General features: G+C 45.3%; 1 protein-coding gene across 16 annotated transcripts in view; it reads left to right on the plus strand.

Moving 5' to 3' along the window:
- Positions 1–19,445, plus strand: part of SETD5 (SET domain containing 5) — a 79,109-nt gene extending 59,664 nt beyond the window's left edge. For 12 of the 16 annotated variants that reach the window (XM_062200368.1, XM_062200362.1, XM_062200372.1 and 9 more), the window contains 7 exons: positions 5,585–5,832; positions 8,614–8,670; positions 10,547–11,017; positions 14,660–14,955; positions 15,772–15,905; positions 16,570–16,658; positions 16,980–19,445. In XM_062200368.1, the coding sequence (XP_062056352.1) occupies positions 5,585–5,832; positions 8,614–8,670; positions 10,547–11,017; positions 14,660–14,955; positions 15,772–15,905; positions 16,570–16,658; positions 16,980–17,588 (1,904 nt within the window). In that variant the 3' untranslated portion in view covers positions 17,589–19,445. The remainder of the gene's footprint in view (positions 1–5,584; positions 5,833–8,613; positions 8,671–10,546; positions 11,018–14,659; positions 14,956–15,771; positions 15,906–16,569; positions 16,659–16,979) is intronic. The other 4 variants (XM_062200373.1, XM_062200371.1, XM_062200375.1 and 1 more) reach the window with 1 other exon arrangement.
- Positions 19,446–24,976: the final 5,531 nt, after the last annotated feature.

The raw sequence follows: 24,976 nt of genomic DNA on the forward strand, positions 1-24,976 counted from the left end.
GCAGAAATGGTTATGAAAAGGTTAGATACATTTAAAGTAGTAAGTTTAGGAAATCTGTATGTGTATTTGTAAGGGTGGGGGAAGGGCAAGAAAGTGCTCAAACACTGATATTCAGGAAAGAATCAACTTTAAATGATTAAGTTGGTGGGGCTTGGTTGAGCAGGGAATGAATGAAATAAATGAGAAATTATCAAATGATTGTTTTCAAAATGACTTTGCAATTAGTGGAAAAATCTTCGGAAGATAATGGCTTTAAGTCCAGTTCAAAGTCCCCATGAGCTTCTGGGCTTGATGGCCATGAAAAAAATCATCGGTCCATTGGACTTCACTGTGAACTCTTTCAAGGGCTTCTAAATGAAAGCTCTAATGCATTAACTTGTGATACCATCTTACTTTGGACAGTCTTTTCACCCAAGTTTTTCCTGCCTATATCAGCTTAATGGAAAAGTTCTATATGTTTTCCCTAAGTTCACTTCTAAACCAATTTTGTAACTTAAGTAATCAAAATAAAATCCCAAAATAAATTGGATGCTAAAGCTCTTGTATGGCTACAGCTATCATGGTAGCTCAGATTTTTGTAAAAGCCACTTCATTATTGCTCTTCATCTGCTTGCTGTATAATTATTATGAAGTTGAATTTAATTAAACTTCTAGTCATTTCTGCTTTACATTAAAATTACATTTGGAGGTTTTTAAAGCTTTTATTTGGAAAGTGTGCTTGCTGCCATTATTTTAATTATTGATTTAATGTATTCTTCTTATCTAGATTGGATTATGCCTTGTGAGTGAACGTGTATATGACCTCAGGATAATAAAATTACAGAGTGGAGCTTCAGAGATATAAATGATACCATTCCTATTTAAAATATTTTACTTTGTTCTTCATCAAGGTCAGGGAGACTTAATCAAACAAGATTAATGAAAAGGGGGCAGGTGTTGTGCAGCAGTTTAAGCCTCCACCTGCAATGCTGGCATCCCACATGGGCACTTGTTCGAGTCCCAGATGTCTGTTTCCAGTCCAGCTCCCTGCTGATGCAGCTGGGAAAGGTGCAGTAGAAGATGGCCAAGTCCTTGGGCCTCTGCCCCACGTGGGAAACCCAGATGAAGTCCCGCTCCTGGCTTCAGCCTGGCCCAGCCCTAGCAATTGCAGTCCTTTGGGGAGTGAAGCAGCAACTCTGCCTTTCAAATAAAAATAAATATTTTTAACAAAAGATTAATAGAAAATCCTGATAGCGGATTTCCATCTATTTATGATTAATTGGTGGGCAGCTTTTATCACATAGGGAGAGTGTAAGTTAAGTGTGTGCGAATGGGTTGTGTGCACCTTTCTTAGACGCCCTGTTTAGAATGGAGTTTTAGTCTCTCTGACAGGATACACATGCACCTGCCTGCATATGTTTGTATTATCTATGTGTTTAGTTAAGAGAGATTAGTCAATCATTCATGTCCTGACTAGCCAAAATATAGGGAAGATGTGTTTGTTCTTAGATGCCCTGTTAAGAATGGAGTTGTAGTCTCTCTGACAGGATGCACACTGCCCTTAAAGAGCAACATAAACAGCAGCAAAATGGTGAATTAAAAAGTCAGGCAGTAGTAAGATGGTTGACTCATTGCAGAAAGTTGGTGTACATTCTAAGAAACTGTTTTCATTTGTTCATTTTCTTTTGTTTGTCCAAGAATACCAAGATGTTAGGAAAGGGAGACAGATTGGTTTGGAGGGGAAAAGACTTACTTGGCGACCACCTCTACCTTTTACTAATTATGTTACTCGAAGCCTCATCTCTAAAACAGAAATAGAAATGTCTGCTGGGCTAGTATGAGATTGAATAATGTTCTCAGTGCAGTTTTCAGACCCGTCCTAGGAATTGTTACCAGTCTACTTAGAATACTCAAATGTAGGCAACTAGAGTAAAGGTTCAGAATTCTGAAGGGTAAAATTGTGTTGACGTAAAGGGCATGTCTGTTAACATAGAAGGGTCATAATGTTCAGTGTTTGTGAACAGCAGGACTGTATATGGGCACTTCAGACGTTCAGCCTAGCTGTAGGACACCTGCATCCCTAGCAGTACTTCAACTCCAGTCTTAGCTGCACTTCCTGTTCCAGCTTCCTGCAATGCACACCGTTGTAAGTAGCAGGTAGTGAAGTCCTTGGGGGTCCTGTTCATCGCGTGAGATTGAATTCCTGGCTCCCCTTGTTACAGGTATTCAGGGAGTGAACCAGCAGATGGGCGCTTGCTCTGTGTCTTCCTGCTTCCCAAGTTAATTAATTAATAAAGTTTAAAAGTGAAGCTTGTGGAGAAATAGAATTAGTTAAGTCTATTCTAGTATAAAACTTGAAATCTTCACATCTGAGGAGTCTTCAGAAAGTTCTTGGAAAATGCATGTTATCAAAAAAATGCATGGATTTCAAAATCTTTTTGCACCAAAATAAACTTAACTTTTAATAAACTTTTTAACTTTCCACAAACTTTTTTGAAGTATTTTCCTATTCCTAGGAGAATCTTAACTGAAATTTAAGAAAGTTTATGAAGAAGTTTTCCATTCCCAAACTTTTCTAAGTACATACCTAGAAAAATAACCTTGATTGGATATGTGAAACAAACCATTCCTGTAAAATATGTTTGAAGCTTTAGGAAATGGAGAGAAATTCCATATTCATTAATGGAAATAATAAATAATATGTATATACACACATACCTCCTTTCTCTGTTTCTTCACACAGTTCCCACAGTAGTGGCAGTTCCTGGAAGTATAAGATGAGCTGTGCTCATCATGAGTATGGTGCTGGTGGGAAGGAGTTTGGTGCTGGTGGGAAGGAGTTTGGTGCTGGTGGGAAGGTGGGTGCACCTTAACAACAGAGCAGTCAGAAACGCCCCAACAACGGGAACATTTGGCACGGTGTTCCAGAGTTCTTAGAATTCACTTTTTTTTTTTTTTTTTTAGTCAAACTATCATCCATTTTTTTATCTGTTTTCTCTGAATTAAAGATGTTAATCTTCTATTACGAAATGATTTGCAATAAAAATGAAAATAATATCCCTCCTAGCAATTTGATAAGATTATCATGTGCGTTGGAAGTAGGCACAATCCTTAACCTAGAAGTTATCTTTTAGGTATCTGTTCTGTAGAAATAGGTGTGTGACCCCGGGTTCTAGTCCCGGTCGGGGAGCCAGATTCTGTCCCTGTGCTCCTCTTCCAGTCCAGCTATCTGCAGTGGCCCGGGAAGGCAGCGGAGGATGGCCCAAATGCTTGGGCCCTGCACCCGCATGGGAGACCAGGAGGAAGCACCTGGCTCCTGCCTTCGGATCAGCGCAGCACGCTGGCCATAGCATAGCCATTTGGAGGCTGAATGAACCAACAGAAGGAAGACCGACCTCTCTCTCTCTCTCTCTCTCTCTCTCTCTCTCTCTCTCTCTAACTCTGCCTGCTTAAAAAAAAAGCTGAAAATAAAGGAAATGATTGATGCATTTGACTAAATACAACAGGAAACATTGTGTAACAATGACTGTAAATAAAAGGCAGACCACAAGCTAGAAAAAAATATTTGTAACATTTTTGACAAAGGATTACCATTTTATTATTTAAGGAACACTTAAAAAATTGAGAATAGCTGCCCGGTAGGACCTCAACAGGCAAGGCAGTTCACCCAAAAGTAAATACAAAATTAATAAGCATAAATTTTGTATTTTTCTGTTTTATTTGAAAAAGAGAGAAGCAGAGATCTTCAGTGTGTTAGTTCAATCCTCACAGACCTCAGCTGGTACTGCAGCTGGCCCAGGACAAAACCAAGAGCCCAGGACTTCAAATGGGTCTCCCACATAGGTACTCACTACTTGAGCAAGAATAAAATTACTGGCTTTGGAAGATAATTAAAAGAGCAAAAATTTTAAAAATGTGTTGGTTGGATTTTAGAGTACTAATGCCAGTAATTAAAAACTAGAATATTGGATGTTTGTTAATTTTTTACCATGTATTTCTGAGTGGAAATAATTACTGAGTAATGTGAGTATTAAAGGCATTCATAAAGCCCTGTGATGAAAGATCTTGAGATACACCAGTGTATATGTTTACATGCATGAATGTTTGCTTTTGTAATCTTGAATTACTTGAGTAAAGATTTTGTTGAAAAGTAATATAAGATGACCACATAAAATTGGAAAATTTGTGTGCAATTAACTAAGTAGAAAAGAAAATACAAGCAGATGACTGCGGCCCAGAAAGTCCATAAGGTCAGGAAACATGTCCTCTGCTGACTAGCGTATCTTCAGTACTCAGTAAATGCATAATCAATAAATGCCATGTGTCTTGATTTGCAATTGGCAGTTTTCATCTGTATTTTCTGTCTTTCCTAAACTGAACTTCATGATTTTTCCAACAGACTTAAAGGTTACAGTGTTGGATCCAGCAGTACATACGTATTTTTTTTTTTTAAGATTTTATTTATTTGAGAGAGAGAAGTCTTCCACCTGCTGGTTTACTCCCCAAACATCCGCAACAGCCAGAGCTTTACTGATCCAAAGTCAGGAGCCAAGAGCTTCTTTCGGGTCTCCCACATGAGTTCACGGGCCCAAGGATTGGGGCCATCTTCTACTGCTTTCCCAGGCCATAGCAGGGAGCTGGGTGAGAAGAGGAAAAGCAGGCACTAGAACCGGCACCCATGTGGGATGCTGGCAGTGCAGGCTTTTAAACTAACACAGCATTTGGGTCACCTCTCTTGATCATGCTGATACTAACCTGATTTAATATTAAATATGCTTTATGTATTTTCTACTTCCCAGAAATTTGACCATTAACCCCACCCACTATGTGCCTGTTTCAAGAATTTTCCTCTAATAGGTAATTGGTAGATAAATACCCTTAATATTTATTTGCCTATTTATTTGAAAAGTCAGAAGGAGATAGGTACAGGTCTTAATGTCTGCTGTTTCACTCCTCAAATGCCTGTAACAGCTGAGGCCAGGAGCTCAGAACTCAATCCAGATCTTCGACATGGGTGGCAGGGACCCAACTACTGGAGCCATCACCTGCTACAAGTGAGGCTGCACGTTGGCAGGAAGCTGGGAGCCAGGACTCAGACACTGGCACTTGGATACATACAGGATGCACACGTCCCAAGTAGCATGTTCACCATTGCACCAACCACCCACAGTTTAGTTGTTTCTGTAGATAAGAATCACGGGTAACTGTGTTACTCAGGCAAAGTATTGAAAGGGATCACAGAAAAACCGAGAAAGTTGAGAAGAATGTGCAGCTGCCATCCACGTAATGTGGCATTTTAGTAGCAGGTGATTTTTAGCCAAGTGGTAAAGATTTAAGATGTTCAGAAATAGTGTAATAGGAAGAAATTTTCGTTTCAAGGATCAGTCATTAGAATTGTCACAGCCAATTCTAAACTTCACAGGTGAAGTTTCTCTGGGAAATAATGTTTTGAGGATTGTTTTAAGCGTAATTGTTGAAGAGTCTTTTGGCAGTTTTGTTTGGAAGAGATAATGTAATGAGATGAAGCCAAAGAGCAGTGAAAAGCCACTGTCGTTCGGATGTTTAAATTCTGGTTGAGCTTTCATTGAAGTTTTGTGTTTGACAGACTTGGTGAGCCCATTGAAGAAATGGAAGTCTCGCTATCTAATGGAGCAGAATGTCACCAAGTTACTTCGACCTCTGTCTCCAGTCACACCACCCCCTCCCAGTTCAGGCTCAAAGAGCCCCCAGCTGACCACAGCTGGCCCATCTAATCCAGGAGAAGAGGAGTGTCGGAATGGATACAGCCTCGTGTTCTCGCCAGTCACATCCCTCACTACTGCTAGTCGCTGCAACACTCCTCTGCAGTTTGAGGTGATTTGGGTTTGGTTGTTGGGAGTGCTGGATATGAAAGTTACTACCATTTGGACTTCTTCATTTCAAATATAGTATCATTCCAGATGTTTCTTTATTGTCTTCCTGCCCCATCTCAGCAGAGTATGGGAAACCTCAAGGTCAGTGTGGCTGGTTACCTGGTAGCCTCTCATCTTGACAGCCCCTGTACTTCCCATAATAGGAACATTGCTTCCACAGACCCCATTCATTGGTCTTTCGCATGTTATCCATCAGCCTCTATAACATTAGGTAGCGGGCATGCCTGGATCTCCATCTTTATCTCAGCTGGATACCTTGGTGAAAATAGGTGTTTAGCTGCCTGTCACAACCTTTAATAACACCAGCCTCAGTGCTCAGTTTAACAGATTGTGTCTCCATTTTCTGAACCTTTAAATGAGTGAGTGTTCTTTGCCGGGTTGATGGTATTTTCTTTTTGGCCTCAGTGAACAGAGATTTAGGAAGCCTCAGGATGTGGCATGTGGTGAATGCAGGATAGGTTGTCATCATGTGTTAGGAAGAAGCAGACAAGAGGCTAGCAATACGCATGTGACATATCCATTCTTTGGATGAAGTTAGAAATATATAACGTAAGTGTTTTAAAACATAATCCTGAACCATTTTAGTATTAAAGTTTGGGTGACAGGTTTCAATAGACTCCATGTGTATAAAAACTCACCTGTTGCATGTTGATTTGATTTGTAGTGAAACAGTCACTATCTCTAACGTCTCAAATAATTTGTTCTAATGACTAAATACCAAGCTCCACCCCTAGTTTTTGCTTCTCCGTGTGTTCTTTGTTAAAGGTCAGAGTTCTAACCAATTGCATCCTCCCTACTCAGCCTTGAGAGCCTGAGGATTAAAAATACCTGGACTTTTATGTGACTAACTCTATAAGAGGATAATGGCACCCTCAAAAGCACAGCTGGATTCTCTACCTAACTCTAGACCCTGTTAACTTTTGGAGCAAACCTCTTTGCTGGGGGTGTTGGGGGAGCTTTGGTGGTTATATTTGACTTTTGTAGGGGAGTTAACTCTTCACCAGATTTCTTGTGTCATTCTTTGTTAGTTGGATATTAAAACAGCTGATTCCAGTCTCTCTAACTTTGTCAGCTTTTCAGTTAGCAACTATAGTTGTATAGTTCATGAGAAGACATCTTCCATGTAGAGCAGCAGATTATAGGAACAGAGGTCTATAGTTTATAAATGTGGATTTTATTATAAATGTGAATTTACACAAATCAGAATGCAAATCACCGTCCAAACAAGCTCAGCATTCAGTGTCCTTTTTAGTATTTTGAGTAATTGTGAAACTTGTTGTACAAATTCGAGGTTTCTTTATTAAAATAGAGAAACCAAAGGTCATTGTAGTGACACACAGTCCAAGCATCATGTTAGAAAAACAAAAGAGGAAGATGTTACAGTAACTGGTTAGAGGTCCAATGCTCGGTTCCATTTTGTGAAGTTGTAGTTATCCGAGGAAATACAGTCTTTGTCATCAGTTCAAAATAACGCATCTTCACCACCCCAACCTTTTCTTGCCGCCATTCTAATGGCCATAGTCTTCCCTGTATCATGGCATGGATAGGGTGTCTTCATGGACTTTGACACAAAGAATTGTCTAACGGATGTCACAAGTAAATGCCAGTTTGGAGAAGAGTGTTTTTGGAACTGGATGTTCAGAATGATGAGAAATGTCCACTGCTGGAGCAGAGAAGAGAGCAAAGAGGGAGGCCTCTGGCAAGAGGAATGAAAACGGCATTCTGAGGACACACTTCCCTGTCCTCTTGGCACCAAGTAACCCTTCCCTTCTCCACCTCGCACTCTCGCACAGACACAGACCTACAGCCACCCCCCTGCTCCACCAGTGAAATACACAGCCGAAAGCTTGCGTAGCTGAAACAGCTTTGTCTCCCTGCCACAGCATAGGCTAACCACCGTGCCACAGTTGTGCCGAACCTGCCGTGCTTGACGTCAGTTCTGGTGCTCTGGATCCTTGACTCAGCAGCCACCACCTGCACTTTGCGCAGGAGCTCCCTCCTCAGGCCTGTTTATTGTGGGGATGCTGTCTTGGGTGAAAGTCCAACCCATTGTGAGACACAGGCTTTCAAATGTACACACAGAAAGTGCACACAATTTTTGCTGTGTTCCCCAAGTACAAAGGATTTCAACCAAGAGAATGTCATTAAGGATGTTGTGATCTAATTAGATTAGTCAAGAGCCACATCTAGCTGAGCTAAGGATTCCATCTGTCACATTTCCCATAAGTGTCATTTAAAAAGAATTGGCCGTCTCCCTAACCTTGTCAACTCCCAGCATATCAGGATGTTCTCCTGAATGACAGTGGCAGGGAGAAAAAGATGTGCCAGGTATGGGAGTTAAAGAACAAATCTGAGGAGTAAGGGGTAAGATACCCTGTAGTAACAAATAATACAGGTTACTTTAAACTCGTTTATAGTACAAAGAAGTATAATTGAAATTTTCACCATTCTGTCTCCTGATAGGTGCTTGAGATGTTTATTTATAGCATGAAATATAACCAATTTATCCTTAAATGCTTTCAGAAACCAGGAAGCATTTTAACAAATCATTCTGTCCATTGAGATGAGTTCTGCAATTAAACATTTCCCCTGTGCATTCTTACCTACCACCCACCCCCCAAAAGTTGTGGCTAACATCTATGCTTGCTTTTATTTTTTGTTTGTTTTGTTTTGCTTCTTGACTTGGAGTAGATGAATAACAAGATGCTTTTCCCTCCTCTAGAACATATCCTCCCCTGAGAGTTCCCCTGCGCATAGGCCCGAGTCCCTGTCACCCGAGGTAGTTATCACACCATCTCAATCACACTTGGAGGCTGAGAGTGAGTGTGCATGAATGTGTTCCCGAGTGTGTGGGGAGGGCTGGGACTCCCAGTGAGTGGGGTGATGGGCTGGAGGGTGGTTGACCTGTCACAGTAAGTTGAATGACTCTCTCTGTGTGACTGTGGCTATACAGGACTGTTGGTGTAGATGGAGGAAGATAAAGTAGCTTTGTGTGTGCGCATGCGCGTATACACATACTTGTGTGTTGGGGTTTTTCTTGTCGGGGGAGGGGCTGAAGAGCTTTATTAAAGAAGAATAGAATATACGAGTCCAGTTTAAAGGATGCTGAAAGTGTGATAGAACTCTTTAAGAAAGGGATGTCCGTCTGTTAGCAAATAAGGAAGGTTTGAATTGAAAGCTGGTAAGGACTGTCTTTTTGATATTCATTATCCTGATCTAGGAAGGAGCAGCTGACAGTGGAAGAGTGGGAAGTGATTCATGCCTCATTCCAGGGTTGATCTGGTAACTGTAGCCAGGTATTTTGGGCTTTGGTTGATAGATTGAGTAGCTGATTAAGACGTGAAAGCCATTCTCTCTCAGCTCTCCCACATGTTCAGTAGCTCCTTACTGGTTGTGCAAGTGAGTTGTTAGTCCTTGGGTTCTGTGTCAGCGGCTGCCCTCCGTTCTGCAGTGATTGGGATACACGTGATGTGCACGTTGTATCTCTTAGGATACCCACTGGATGCTTTTCTCAGGAATCTTGCTGCCATGAAGATGTCAAATCCAGGTTTTAGTGCTAGAGTTTATTACAACATGTGTACAAATGTAGTAATTATTAACTGAATGTACGCAGAGCCTTTTTCTTCTTGAAGAGAAAGTTAACCTTGTTTGTTACCTCTCAGAAAGCAATTGTATTTTAATCCCACCCCTTCCCAGTGACAATTTCCCAAAGTCTGAATCAATGGAGTTTTGATAAGTATGAAACTGGAAAAGATAGTACTCTGCTAGTGTCCTAGAGATATTTCTCATGTTTTGACTCTGTCTTGTTAGCAAAATAAAACTGTCTGCTTGGTTGTTGAGAATTCTAGATAACATAATTTGGAGAGCAACATGCTGTGGTTTCTTGATTTTTTTTTTTTTTTTTTTTATGCTATTCTTCATGGAGAGTGAACTATAGTTGACCTAGTGGTGCAGTGTCTTGAATGTTTGCAATAGGTTAGGGTTATTTTTGTCCCTATTTCAGGTACTCTGCAATGGTAAGCACTTGTGTCTTGTAATAGGTTGACATACATTTGAGGATAAAAAAATGAGTGGCCAGAAAGTAGTGTGAGAAACACTTCCCTTGACAGGAAACTGAATGAAAAACTGGTTGGTGTATGTCCTTGATGCCAGTCTCCTTTCCTGAACCAGTAATTTAAATGCTTGTTTTTCCATCTTCCTTCTACTTTGCTCCACCTTTTTCCCTTCCCTCTTTTCATCAGTATTAGAAATGAATTAACACCAGAAGCCAGTTATCCTAAAACACCAGTATCACCTCCATAGTGTGCATGGGGCTCAGGTAAACCCCTCATTATTGCCCTAGTCCCTGATGTAGTGCAGGACGATGTAGCAAACCTGATAATGAAGGACTAAGCAGGCAAAATAGTCACATTTGGCCAGTTCCTGATTCTGACTTTCCAGTAGTCTCATCTGGAAAGACTTTAAGTCAGTTTGGGAAAGGCCTGGATTCCTTAGTAATCTGGCCTGTATGTGCTGTGGGAGTGTTACAGTTGCTAACAGCTTTCTCTCTTATCTCCCCTTGCTCACCTCTGTCCCTCTTGCCTCCCTTCCTTTCTACCCTTTGACTTTTTCCTTTCTCCCCTACCCCATGTCTCCGCTGATTTTTATCCTTTCAGCTTTGTCACCGAAAAGACCTGGAGTTGACAAAAGTGGGATACCTTGACTCCAACACTAACAGCTGTGCTGACAGACCTTCCCTGCTCAACTCGGGTCATCCTGACCTGGCTCCTCATCCTTCCATCGGACCCACTTCTGAAACTGGCTTCCCAAGCAGGAGTGCAGATGGACACCAGACACTTGGGAGAAACTCAGACCAGGGGTTTCGGACAGAGTTCAACTTGATGTATGCCTACTCCCCTTTGAACGCTATGCCCCGAGCAGATGGATTATATCGAGGTTCTCCCCTTGTGGGAGACAGGAAGCCTTTACATTTGGATGGGGGATATTGTTCCCCTGCAGAAGGGTTTCCCAGCAGATACGAACATGGCTTTATGAAAGACCTCTCTCGTGGATCCATGTCTCCTGGTGTCGAAAGGACCTGTGAAGGAGTCCCCTCTACCCCCCAGAACCCACCACAGAGGAAGAAGGTAAGTGTCACGTGTTACACAGGCTTTCTTTTGAAGAATGCTAGCAGTTGATTCAGTAGATACCTTGCAGTTTGTCTTCTGTGCTCAGCATTTTCCACAAATACGTGAGACATAGCCTTTGCCATGTCCAGTTAAAGTCAGACTGTCTCGTACAGTTTGCTTCATCTTGTATATATTTGTCACATTTAAATGCCTACAGTTTGCTGAATGCCTGCTTGATAATTAGAACTTGAGAGCAGGAGAAAATAATAATTACTTACTTAGCTTATCCCCATTTATAGGCATAGTGTTTTCTATAACATGGGTAATTTCCTATTTTGCCAGTGACAGAACCAAGGCAAATTGAGTAACTTGCCCATTGTCACACAGCTAATAAATGCTTGAGCCAGGACACTGCTCAGTTCTCTCTGACTCCAGATCGTGTGCTGTATTACCTCAAATCTGCCTCTGGAGCCTGCAGCAAGCAGCGGTGAGCTTTTACCTGATCAGTTGTGCAGGGGGAGCTTGAAGAACAAGCAAGGCCTTTAGTAGGGAGGTGGAATAAGAGGTAGCAGGTTATTTGTTTAGCTGAACCTCAGACAGTAAGTATGATTCCCATCTGCCAGCCAACAAATGAGAGGGATGATGTTAGAGCAGAGGTGGGTGTCGGGCTGGGCAGGCAGCAGGCGTGCAGATGGTGCACACAGGAGGCAGTGTGTAGTGTAGGGAACGGTGGGAAAGTATAGGCCATGCCGCAGAGAGCTTGCTGTTGTGTTGCAACTTTAGAGCCCAGAATGTGCTTTAAAAAATCAGTGATGCTCAGCGAGGGACATTGGCTGTTTCAGTGACTGGCATTTATTAAGCAAGGCTAGAGATGCTGAACGTCCTGTGTGGAGCAGTCTCACATAGTGGCAAAATCGTCTTCATTAAAATGTAGCCTGTGGCTTTTTACATTTTCATTTCAATGAACTACATTACCCAGAATTATTTATTTTCTTAATTCCAGAGTTATGCTTTGAAAAGGCAGAGACAAAGTTTATCTTTTTTTTTTTTTTAAACATTTATTAATTTATTTGAGAAGCAGAGTTACAGATAAAGAGGGAGAGAGAGATTTCATCTGCTGCTTGTTCACTCCCCAGATGGCCGAAATGACCATGGCTGGGCCAGGCTGAAACCAGGAGCCAGGAGCTTCCTTCAGGTTTCCCACATAGGTGGCCGGGGCCCAAGCACCTGGACTATCTTCTGCTGCTTTTTCCCAGGCCATTAGCAGGGAGCTGGACCAGAAGTGGAGGAGCCAGAACTCGAACTGGCACCTGAATGGAATGCCAGTGTTGTAGGTGGCAGCTTTACCCACAGTGCCAGCCCCTGACAAAGTTTATCTTTACTTTAAATATTTTTCTTATATTTTACATGCAGACAAAAATAAAAAATGAAGCCTCCACCGCAACCCCCAAGGGGATAGAAGGAAGTGGAACACTAGCAGCTGATTTGGTGTCTACGACTGTAGCATGAGAATCATTGGCTGTCAGAATCTAAAATACAGGCAGTCTTTGGGTTTCTAGTACCATTTATGTATTATATACAAAAAGTCAAAAAGCAGAAATGTCAAGATGCCAGCCAAAATGACAATTAAAAATGCGGGTGTTACCAAACTGATCTTTTTCAAGATCTAAATCCAATTCAGGATCATATTCCAAGTCCCAGCCCAAGAAAGAAAGAAAAACTTACATGACGTCCTGAGTCTGCATCACACACCACAGCCAGAAGCACCTCTAAAACACATTTTAAGAGGCCGGCACTGTGGTATAGCAGGTAAAGCTGCAGTCTGCAGTGCTGGCATCCCATATGGGCGCTGGTTCAAGTCCCAGCTGCTCCTCTTCCAATCCAGCTCTCTGCTATGGCCTGGGAAAGCAGTAGAGGATGGCCCAGGTCCTTGGGCCCCTGCACCCACTTGGGAGACCCAGGAGATACTCCTGGCTCCTGGCTTCAGTTCGGCACAGCTCCAGCCGTTGAGCCAATTGGGGAGTGAACCATCGGATGGAAGACCTCTCTCTCTCTCTCTCTCTGAGTCTGACTTTCAAATAAATAAATCTTTTAAAAAAGGCAGAAAGACTTGGTATTTAGCCCACTGGAGCCTGCACCTTAGTTGGGGAATAGGCAAGACACTGATAGGTTCCAAAGTTGCTGTGAGCACAGACTGGGTGTGCTGGGCAACGGGGAGGGGGAGGGGTTGGCAGCAATCAGAAAGGAATGAGGCAGAAGGGTCCAAGTATGTGTAGGCTTCTGCAGCCAGCTTGCTATAGTACAGACTGGAAATGACTTCTCCTTTTTTACTGTTTCCCTGTGTGTAAGACAGAAATAGTAATGATTTCCTATTTATAGCATAGAAAAACGGAGCGTATTTAAGAGCCTTGGGTCATTGCCTTTGTCTCCTATGTTTTTGTTTTTTGAATTTTTTTCTTCTCTCTCCTCTCCTTTTTGCTTTAAAAAACTTAATTCCAGGGATTCTTAGGGAGACTCATCCGAATCACCTAGGAAGCTTTTGTGAGGTTTTTTGGTTTTTGATTGTTTGTTTCTTTTGAATCTGTTGCATTTATTTGAAAGGCACATTTACAGAGAGATAAGAGACAGATCTACCATCTGCTGGTTCACCCACCAAATGGCCACAGTGACCATGCCTGGGCCAGCCCGAGGCCAGGAGCTTCTTCCAGGTCTACTACATGCATGTATGTGCCCAAGGACTGGAACCATCTTCCACTGCTTTCCCACGCACATTGACAAGCTGGATTGAAGTGGAATGGTAGAAACTTGAATGGCATTGGAGGCAGCGACTTGACCCACTACACCACATTGCCAGCTCCTGTTTTAAGGCAGAGAGGGGGCTGGCACTGTGGTTCAGTGGATTAAAGCCCTACCCTGCAGCTCCGCTGCCAGTCTGGATCCCTGCTGATGCACCTGGGCAAGCAGTGGAGAATAGCTCAAGTGCTTGGATCCCTGCACCTACACAGAGACTGGAAGAAACTCCTAGCTCTTGGCTTGGGATCAGCCCAGCTCCGGCCATTGCTGCCATTTGTGGAGTGATCCAGCAGATAGAAGAAGACCTTTGTCTCTCTACTTCTCTCTGTAACTCTTTCAAATAAAAAAAATAAATGAATAAATCTTTCAAAAGAGAGAGATTGATCTTTCATCTGCTGGTTAACTCCCCAAATGCCTACAACAGCCTTGGCTAGGCCAAGCTGAAGCCAAGAACTCCAGGATCTCCCACATGGGCTTTGGGGATCCATATACTCAAGCCATCACCTGCAGCATCTCAGGGTGCATGCCAGCAGGAAGCTAGGCTCAGAAGCAAAACCAGAGCTCAGGCCCATTCCCACTGATACAGGTTGCAGATGTCCAAGTGCTATGCCAAATGCCCACCTCTCCTAGTTTGTTCTCTTCCCCATATCATTGTCTGACCTGCTCAAAACGTGTAGCTTTGCTGTGATCTCTGTCACACCTGAGAAAAATGGCCAGAGTTGGTGCCTGCTTTCTTTTCTTGGTTTGTCTAATTTTTCACAGGGTGCCATCTTCCCTTTCCACATTGCTAGTGGTTCACTGACATGTTTATATGTCTCCCTCTTGCTCTTTTTCTCTCTCTCTGACTCTCTCTCTTTCTCTCTCCAGGTGTCCCTGCTAGAGTACCGCAAACGGAAACAAGAAGCCAAGGAGAATTCTGGGGGAGGTGACTCTGCACAGAGCAAAAGCAAGTCTGCAGGAGCTGGGCCAGGCAGCAGCAACTCTGTTTCTGACACTGGTACCCATGGTGTGCAGGGATCCTCTGCCCGAACCCCATCTTCCCCTCACAGAAAATTCTCCCCATCTCATTCATCTATGTCCCATTTGGAGGCAGTAAGCCCATCTGATTCTAGAGGCACTTCATCATCTCACTGCAGACCTCAAGAGAATATCAGCAGTAGATGGTAAGTTTATGTTTAATGCATTCTAAATGAATTCAGGAGGGAGGGATACTACTGGGATCATTCCCAGTTTTATCTAAAATATGTGGGAACACTGAGAGTCCAGCCGACAGTGCGATCTGTCCTGTTCAGCTTATTTAATTGTGTCAGCCACAACCCCTGTACTTTGGAGAAGCAAGGAATTACCAGCAGGTCTGTCGAGCAACAGTTTGGCCAGCTTAGAATTATAGCTGCTGGTGAGCTATTTGATGTGTTGGGCACTAACACTTCTGCTTCTCTGTTCTCATTCCACGTGAAAGGTGAGTCAGGATTCCAGCCAGCTCCACTTGAATTAACAGCAGATGTTTATGTTGCCCCACCTAGCATGTGCAGAATACTCAGACGTTCTGACAGGACTCAGTAAATACTGCTGGCAGGTGCTCGTGTCAAAAGAAATATCGAAAGAAACAAGGGAGCCTCAGGGATCTTGACCTGAAGGAGTGAGTCTAGGAGAAACAAGATGTGGCTCTAATGGAACCTTTACTGTTTGTTCTGTGTCAGACGCATGATGTCACAGAGGAGAAAATTGAGCATGTTGAAATGGGAATTCAAAGAAGTTGACATCATCTCTGGTCCACTTCCTTGATTTTACTTCTTTTGAGGTTTTGTGTGTTTGGAGTGTTTCTTTCTTTTGTGCCTGACAGTTTGAGGCAGAGGAAATACCTGGTTTTACAGAGATCCTGAAGAAAATAACGTTTAAGAGGATGTTTTCAGAGAAAATCTTGGTTTGTTTCAGACCTGAGTCCTGTAGTTTAATCATGTACCCTGCTGCCTTCACAGGATGGTTCCCACGTCAGTAGAACGACTTCGAGAAGGAGGGAGCATCCCCAAGGTCCTCCGAAGCAGTGTGAGGGTGGCCCAGAAGGGAGAGCCCTCTCCCACTTGGGAGAGTAGCATTGCAGAGAAGGAGTCAGGTGAGCCCGGGACCTGCTGCTGCCCGGCAGGTTCTCCTCAGTTCCCACCAAACACTGGGAAGCAGTGAGTCTGTTTCTGATGCATTGGGCTCCTCTTAGGTTCCAGCTCGGGCTTACTCTCTGGGCCACAGTGTTTGTAAGATCTAGCATTGTTCCAGCTCGGGCTTACTCTCTGGGCCACAGCGTTGGTAAGATCTAGCATTGTTCCAGCTCGGGCTTACTCTCTGGGCCACAGCGTTTGTAAGATCTAGCATTGTTCCAGCTCGGGCTTACTCTCTGGGCCACAGCGTTTGTAAGATCTAGCATTGTTCCAGCTCGGGCTTACTCTCTGGGCCACAGCGTTTGTAAGATCTAGCATTGCTTGCTCTCTGTCTGCTCTTTTTTCCCAAGGGATGCCTTTCTGTAACTCTCGCTCTCCAAAGTCCTGAAAATCCACCCAGATGAAGGATGAAGAGAAAGAAGGAGACTGGAATCAGATCAGGCATCTAAAACGTAGCACATAATTAAGATAGTGAAGCAGTCCTCTTGCCCTTCTGGCGTGGTGCCTTTGCCCAGCCTGTCTCAGAGAGCAGTGTGGGTTGGTGATGACAGTAGTGACTTGAGTGAACTGGCTTTCCTTTCCCTCACTTCCTCTCAGAAACCAACTTGCTTTTTGTATTTCCAGACCCTGCCGATGGAGAAGGCCCAGAGACACTGAGCTCAGCACTCTCCAAAGGAGCAACTGTTTACAGCCCTTCCAGATACAGCTACCAGGTACGATGAGAAACTGCTGGTCCCTGGGAGTGGGCTTGTGTGCTGGACCCAGTGTTTGGTGCTCCTGCTCCTCCTTTGTAGCTGGCACGCCGCCTTTGCATATAGTTTCAGCGGCCTTAGAAGTCAGTCGCCATCTGCCCATTCTCAGGTAATAAATCACGTCACCCAGAAGAGTAAATGAGGTGACCACAGACATCCTGTGGGATCCTGAGGGAGCAGATCATTTCAAAGGTGAAGGGACAAAGCAGGGTCCTGTGCGTGTGCGTGGGCAGTGGAAGGGGCTTCTTTCCCTGCTCACTGCTCTCCTCCATCTCTCTGCAGCTCCTGCAGTGTGACAGTCCACGGACAGAGTCCCAAAGCCTCCTTCAGCACAGCTCCTCCCCCTTCAGAGGACCCCCTGCCCAGTCTCCAGGATACAGTTACCGAACTGCTGCACTGAGACCTGCACACCCCACCTCTCAAAGCTCTTCAGAGTCCTCCCTCTCTTCCACGTCCTATTCCAGCCCCGCCCACCCTGTGTCCACAGACTCAATGGCCCCATTTACGGGGACACCAGGGTATTACAGCAGCCAGCAGCATTCTGGAAACAGCACTGGCAGCAGTCTTCCGAGGAGGAGCTGTCCTTCGAGTGCTGCTAGCCCTGCCCCACAGGGCCCCTCAGACTCCCCACCCTCAGACTCGGTCTCTCAGTCCAGCACAGGAACTCTGAGTTCCACCTCGTTTCCTCAGAACTCTAGGTCAGCATTGCCGTCAGACTTGCGGACTATCAGTCTGCCCAGTGCCGGGCAGTCCGCTGCCTACCAGGCCTCCAGGGTATCTGCGGTTTCCAATTCACAGCACTACCCACACCGAGGGAGTGGGGGTGTGCATCAGTACCGACTCCAGCCACTGCAGGGGTCTGGGGTCAAGACTCAGACAGGACTTTCCTAGGGCTTCTGGATTTGGGCAAACAGAACTGAGTGAGCCCATAGCTGCTTCCTCCCAGCTGCCTCTGGGACCTGGGCCGGGCGTATTGCTGGGGAAGGGAGGGGTGCCAAGTGCCAGAGGATTGGGTCTGGTCAACAAGAAACAAGACTTGTGGTTGCAGCTGGCCTCTGGCCTTGGAGAAAGATGGAAATCTTGTCTGAAGCAGAGACTACAAAGAAGTTTCTCCCTGCTGTCGAGGGTACATTGTTGACAAGCAAATGGCGTCTCGGTTAGTTACGGTTCTAAGTGCAATGAGTTGTGTTGGAGCCTCTGTCTCCCATCCTTGCCTGTAGCCTGTAGTCACTTGTGCAGTGAGGACATCTTTTTAAATAAAAGGAAAACATTTTCTTTTCAAATGAAAAAAAAAAAAAAAAGTGAAAAGAGCCAATCTCAAAGCCCCAAGCCATCTGAGTAGTGTTAGGGTTTTATGCACTTAAGAAAAAAGGTAGGTATGTGAATGTTCACCCTGTGACAACCATTCCAAAAACAGGTACCTGGCTAAGGTGTGTCCACCAAGAATACTATTTCTACCTTTGTCTTAAAATCACCAACAAGTAGGCAGGGATAGTAGTGCTTCGAACGAGTCTGGGTTCGTGGTGCCTGGCTCTCGGGAGAAGAGCTAGCTAGTCTGCGCTTACTCTTCGGGAGGAGATACTGAGGCGATTGTCCTTTTCCTTTCACAAGCGACTTCACAGCTCAGTAACACATGCAGCAGGTAGAGGGCTGGCAAGTAAGGGGCCTGCTGCATTGCCACTTAATAGCTTTGGGCAGTAAATTAGGTTAGAAAGGACCTCCAGGGGTCCGGAAATTGTTTGAATGTTATTTTTTCTACTCCCAATTAATCAGGAGTTGACAGCCCCCTGAGCAGGACCGCCTCCATGACTAGGGAGCATGCACTCGTGACTGCAGGGTAAGAGTGGGAAGGTAGGCCTGTGGCGTGGCACCGACAGGACTGTGATTGTGTGTGGACCTGCCCCACGTTTCCTGGTTTGTGGGCCCGGTGAGAGTCACCAAGCCACCCACAGCCCTGACACTGTTGTGGATGAGAGATGCGAGCAGACTGGCTTCTCCCCATCAGTGCATTGTGCCTGTTGTACACCCCTGGAGGAGCCCTGGAGCCGGCCCAGGCGGAGTACACAATCTTTTTAAATTCCATACGGTTGCCAGCTTATTTCTTTCACTTGTTTACTGTAATACCCGGCGTGTTTTTATTTATCTAATTTTGTATTCAGTTGTAACCATGGTAGGGTAGTGAATATACGACAGGTGTAATCCCTGGTGCTGCGTGGACCTTACTTCTTTTCTTTTGGACAAGATAATGCTGTGAGTCTCCCCCCTACCTTCCCCCTCATTTGTTTTCTCTTTTTTTTCCCTAGCCTCTTGCATCCCCTTCTTTTCTATCCTGTCCTACAACTATCATATGCACAGTCTTCTCTCTTTGTGTGTGACTGTTACAAAATTTCACTTCTCAAAATTGAAATCAGGTGTTTGCTCAAATGAGGGGAGATTTTTTTCTTCTTTTTTTTTTATTTTTCCCCTTAATGCTGAGACCTCAGCAGAGTACTTTTTTTTGTTTCCCCCACAAACCCATCAGTCTGGGAGAGCATTGGGAATGGAAATCATGTTGCCTGGGATGCTGGCTCCTTCGTGTATGATATAAAATGTGTGTAAATGTCTCTCCATCTGGGCTGGGGTCTGCATTCTCCTCTCAGCTGTGACTGGAGAGGGGAGGCCAGCGGGCAGGCAGCCCTCACCCTGCCTGGCACGTGCAGAGACCCCAGCCACTCTGTGTGGGCAGGGTGCTGTCAAGACCAGACCTCTGGGGGGGTTGGGGGCGGGGGGTGGGGGGAACTCTTGGAAGGGAAGAAGTATCACTTCTTTCTCAAGTGGAGTGTTTACACCTTGCTGTAACATTTGAACTTTCACAAGAGATGTAATAATTTTGATAATAAAATTCTTAACCATAATAATCATAAAGTTGAGAACTTCTTTGTCCTAGTCTATGAACTTACCTTGCCTGGGTACCTAATGCTCTCCCTACCTGAAGAGAGCAAGATGGACCCACATTCAAGAGAATATGCTCTTGGGGACCTGCTTTAGCCATTGTCGGACCAGGAATGCTGATCCATCTTTGTTCAGCCTCTTAGGATGGTGGTCAAGCCAGTGTTAAAGGAAGTCTGCAACCAAGAAATTGGACTTTAAAATCTTCATGATTCAGCTACTATTTACTGGCCTTTTTCTTTTCCGTTCAAAAGGAACCTCAGGCCTTGTTTTTGGTGCTGGATTTGCATGGATGAAAGAGGTGTGGTTGGAGTGGGCAAGTTCTGGCGTGGCCTTTACATTCTGGTGACGGAGAGAACTAAACCAGTGCAGATTTCAGGTGGCCACACCACGTAACTGTCTCCTAACAGACGCGCGACTAAAGAGCTTGAGGGAGCTGCCTTGGATGGACTGGTCAGAAGCAGGCTCTGAGGAGGTGACATAAGCTGGGGCCACAGGGACATGGAGCTGGTTGTGGCACAGTGATTCCTGGCAGGTAGATCAGTGAATGCATGAATTAGGCCAGAAAAGGGGGGAGAAGGTCCAGTGAGACAGAGGAGGTAGCACACTGGGTATAAAGGGTTGTACTATAAAGTTTTAGGCTTGCTAGGCCATACATCTCTCTGTCTTAACTGCATAGCAGAAACAGCCAAAGACAGCATGTGTCTGGGTTCCCATCAAACCGTATGCAGGAACATGACAGCCTGCATTTGGCCTATCAGCTATAGTTTGCTAGTCCCTGTTGCAGAGCCTTGACTGTTTAAGAATCTGCGTGCTGAGGACGGGGCAGGAGTCACTTAAGCAAATGAGTGCTCCAGTCTTTGGTCGGTTTTTAAAAATTACTCTTGTGGCCGGCGTTGTGCCATAGCAGGTAGAGCTGCTGCCTGCAACAGGCATCCCATTTGGGTGCTGATTTGTGTTCTGGCTGCTCCATCTCCAGTCCAACTCCCTGCTGATGCCCTAGGGAGAGGCAACAGAAAATGGCCCAAGTGGTTGGGCCCCTGCCACCACCACGTGGAAGACCAGGAAGAAGCACCTGGTTTCTGGCTCTGGCCTGGCCCTGCCCAGCTGTTGCAACCCTCTGGAAAATGAACCAGAGGATGGGAGATTTCTCTCTATCTCCCTCTCTCTGTGTAACTCTTGGATTTCAAATAAATAATTCTTTTTTTTTTTTTTTTTTTTTAATTACTCGTGTTTGGATCCTGTTGGGAAAGAGATGACCAGAAAGCTGGGAAGGCCATTGAAAAGGTAAGCACCGTTAATGGTCATGATGAGCGGAAAGGGGAAGTAGGTGAGATCAGGCTGTGGTGCCAGTAGGGAGCAGGGCTTGTGATGGATTGGATCGCAGTTTTGTTCTGGTGTGTTTTGACAAATACTGCTTTCTTTTAGTAAACTACATTCTACTAAGCATATAATAGAATCAAAGATGACCAAGATGATATTTAAGAAGCTTAGAAAATAACCATTTGAATACAAAACAGAAATGCTTATGTAATTGAAAGATCCCTCCGGAATACCTATGTAACCTGTGCTGGCCACAACTTGATTCTGCTTGAAGTGGAACAGTGTGCAGATCCTCTTCGAAAAGTCAGTTTGGGACAGAGGAGGGAACGGGGGGTGGGGGTGGGGGGGTTGGATTCAGCAGTTGAAACGCCAGTTAAGTTGCCCATTTCCCAAGAACCCAGCTTCTTGATAATGCAAACTCGGAGTCAGCAGTGATGCCTCAAGAAATCGGAGCGCAGTAGAGTTCGCAGCTCCTGGCTTTGGCTTGGTCATCTGGGGAGTACGCCACCAGATGAAGGTATATCAAGTGGCAGACAACCCAAGCCTGTGGTTTGGAAAATTTTGAGTTTAGGGAATAAATACAAATCACTGGAGGTAATGTGAAACTGCTCCACTAAAACTGAAAAAAGCCATTAGTTGGCCAGCGCAGGGCTCTGTTCAGCAGGGGTCGCCCTGAAGGAAAAAAGGATGATTGTCCAAATAGAGTAGCCCACCTGCTTTTCTTATTTTTAAAAAGCTTCTGTATTCATTTATTTGAAAGAAAGAAAGGGAAAGAGGTCTTCTATTCACTGGTTCACTCCCCAGGGCTGGCGCAGGCCAAAGGGAGGAGCCAGGAGCTTCATCCATGGCTCTTCCCAGGGTATTAGCAAGGACACAAACCGGCATCCATTTGGGATGTCAGCAGCTTTATCCACAGCCCCACCATGCCAGCTGTAGTCTGTCTGCTTTTAAACCATCCTGCATAACCTGTGAGGACCAGAGAGAAAGGTTTGCCAGGGGTTTTTAAGATGAAGGAAACAGAGAAGCTTGGAGATGATCGTGCCATTGTTTTTACCTGCTCCTCCACTCAGAAGTTTCCTGGCAAAGATTCTGAAATCACAGTTTGGGCTGTTTCTCACAAATTCCCATAAAAGCGCCCAGAGCACTCACGACATCAAACCTGGAACCTTGGACAACTTGACAGCAGAACTTGAAACTGATTTTAAAGATTTGTTTATTTGAAAGAGTTAGGTAGAGCTAGAGAGAGAGAGAGGTCTTCCATCCACTGGTTCACTCCCTAAATGGCCGCAGCTAATCTGATCAGGAGCCAGGAGGTTTTCCCAGATCTCCCACACGGATGCAGAGGCCCAAGCACCTGGGCCATCTGCTGCTGCTTTCCCAGGCCATAGCAGAGAGCTGGTCTAGAAGAGGAGCAGCCAAGACTCCAGCTAGCACCCATGCGGGATTCTGGCTCTGCAGGCCAGGGTTTTAACCCGCTGTGCCACAGCACCAGCCTCTGCAGCTGGTTTTCATACTTCTGACTTCAGCATTCTCTGTGAGGACGCAGTCAACAAAACAAAGTAGTGCTAGTCAAAGGCCAACACCTAGATCCCTGAAACAGCAGAGCCCAGAGACACACACACACACATAAGTAGAAGCGATTGAATGTTGGTAAGGGAACAAAAGTAGAACAGCGGAGAACAGATTATATATTTAAAAATACTCTTGGAACAACTGGACATCCACAGCCACCGCACACGTAAAAAAGGATGCATACTTAGACCTTTAACAGACCCGGATGTTATACTTTGGAATTTCTAGAAGATAATAGAAAATCTAGATACTGGCCAGCACCACAGCTCACTAGGCTAATCCTCTGCCTGCAACACTGGCACCCCCGGGTTCTAGTCCCGGTTGCCCCTCTTCCAGTCCAGCTCTCTGCTGTGGCCCGGGAAGGCAGTGGAGGATGGCCCAAGTGCTTGGGACCTGCACCGCATGGGAGACCAGGAGGAAACACCTGGCTCCTGGCTTCGGATCAGCGCAGCCCGCCGGCCATAGCAGCCATTGGAGGGTGAACCAATGGAAAAGGAAGACTTTTCTCTTTGTCTCTGTCTCTCACTGTCTAACTCTGCCTGTCAAAAAAAAAAAAAATCTAGATACTATGTTTTTATGTTCAGAATATGGATTTGACAATGACATTCTAGATCCAACACCAAGTGCATGATCCATGAAAGAAATCATTCGGGAGCCTGTGCTGTTCCTCAGGGTGGGTGTTGAAGCCTCAGCCTGTGGCGCTGGCATCCTACGTGGGTGCTGATTTGAGTCCTGACCGTTCCACTTCCAATCTAGCTCCCTACTAGTGTGCTGGGAAAGCAGTAAAAGATGGCCCAAGTACTTGGCCCCTGTCCCACATGGGAGACCTGGAAGAATCTCCTGGCTATGGCCAGCGCTGCAGCTCACTTGGCTAATCCTCCGCCTGTGGCGCAAGCACCCCGGGTTCTAGTCCCGGTCAGGGCGCCGGATTCTGTCCCGGTTGCTCCTGTTCCAGTCCAGCTCTCTGCTATGGCCCGGCAGTGCAGTGGAGGATGGCCCAGGTCCTTGGGCCCTGCACCCGCATGGGAGACCGGGAGGAGGCACCTGGCTCCTGGCTTCGGATCAGCACAGCGCGCTGGCTGTAGCAGCCATTTGGGGGGTGAACCAACGGAAGGAAGACCTTTCTCTCTCTCTCTCTCTCACTGTCAAACTCTGCCTGTAAAAAAAAAAAAAATTCCTGGCTCGTGGCTTCTGATCAGCTCAGCTCCAACCATTGTGGCCATTTGGGGAGTGAACCAGCGGATGGAAGACCTCTCTCTAACTGTATCTTTTAAATTAAATCTTATTGAAAAATTTCATTCGCAGGTATGAGCATTGTAGCATAGTGCATTAAGCTGCTGCTTGGACACCCACATTCAGTGTTAGAATGGCAGTTTGAGACCTGGCTACTCTGCTGCTTTTTTTTTTTTTTTTTTTTTTTTTTTGGACAGGCAGAGTGGACAGTGAGAGAGGAGAGAGACAGAGAGAAAGGTCTTCCTTTGCCGTTGGTTCACCCTCCAATGGCCGCTGCGGCCGGCGCATCGTGCTGATCCGGAGCCAGGAGCCAGGTGCTTCTCCTGGTCTCCCATGCGGGTGCAGGGCCCAAGCACTTGGGCCATCCTCCACTGCCCTCCCAGGCCATAGCAGAGAGCTGGCCTGGAAGAGGTGCAACCGGGATAGAATCCGGCGCTCCAACCAGGACTAGAACCCGGTGTGCCGGCACCGCAAGGCGGAGGATTAGCCTGTTAAGCCACGGCGCCGGCCTGCTTTTTTTTTTTTTTTTTAAGATGTATTTATTTGAGAGGGAGAGTTAGAGATATGGGGTGCCAGTGCCATAAGCAGAGACTACCCACCATGCCACAGCTCTGGCCCCACCACTCTGCTTCTAATCCAGCTCCCTGGTAATGTGCCTAGGAGAAAGGAGCAGAAAGTGGCCAAGTGCTTGGGCCCCTTCCTTCCACGTGGGAGACCCAAATGAAGTTCTTTGCTCTTGTTTCCAGCCTGGCACAGACATGGCTGTTGGAGCTGCTTGGGGAGTGAACCAGCAATGGAAGATGCCTGTCTTTGTAACTCCCTTTCTGTCACTGTGACTTTCAAATAAGTCTTTTGAAAGAAGTAATTGGTAAGCTGCACTTCGTTAAAATATTAAGGTTTTTGTTCTGCAAAAGACAAAAGAATGAGAAGACAAGTCACAGATTGGAAAAATATATTTGCAGAAGATACACCTGATTGAGTCACATATTTCAGGTAACAGTCCTTTATCAGGGTTATCCTAATAAAATGAGGGGAGCTGGCACTGTGGTGTAGTGAGTTAAGCCTCTGCCTGCGGCACTGGCATCCCATATGGACACCAGTTTGAGTCCTGGCTGTACCACTTCCGACCCAGTTCCCTACTAATGCCCCTGGGAAGAACAACAGAAGACAGCCCAAATGCTTGGGCCCCTGCATGGACATAGGAGACCCCAAAGGAGCTCCTG

The sequence above is a fragment of the Lepus europaeus genome, chromosome 9 (assembly GCF_033115175.1).
Source record: "Lepus europaeus isolate LE1 chromosome 9, mLepTim1.pri, whole genome shotgun sequence".
NCBI classification, from domain to species: Eukaryota; Metazoa; Chordata; class Mammalia; order Lagomorpha; family Leporidae; genus Lepus; species Lepus europaeus.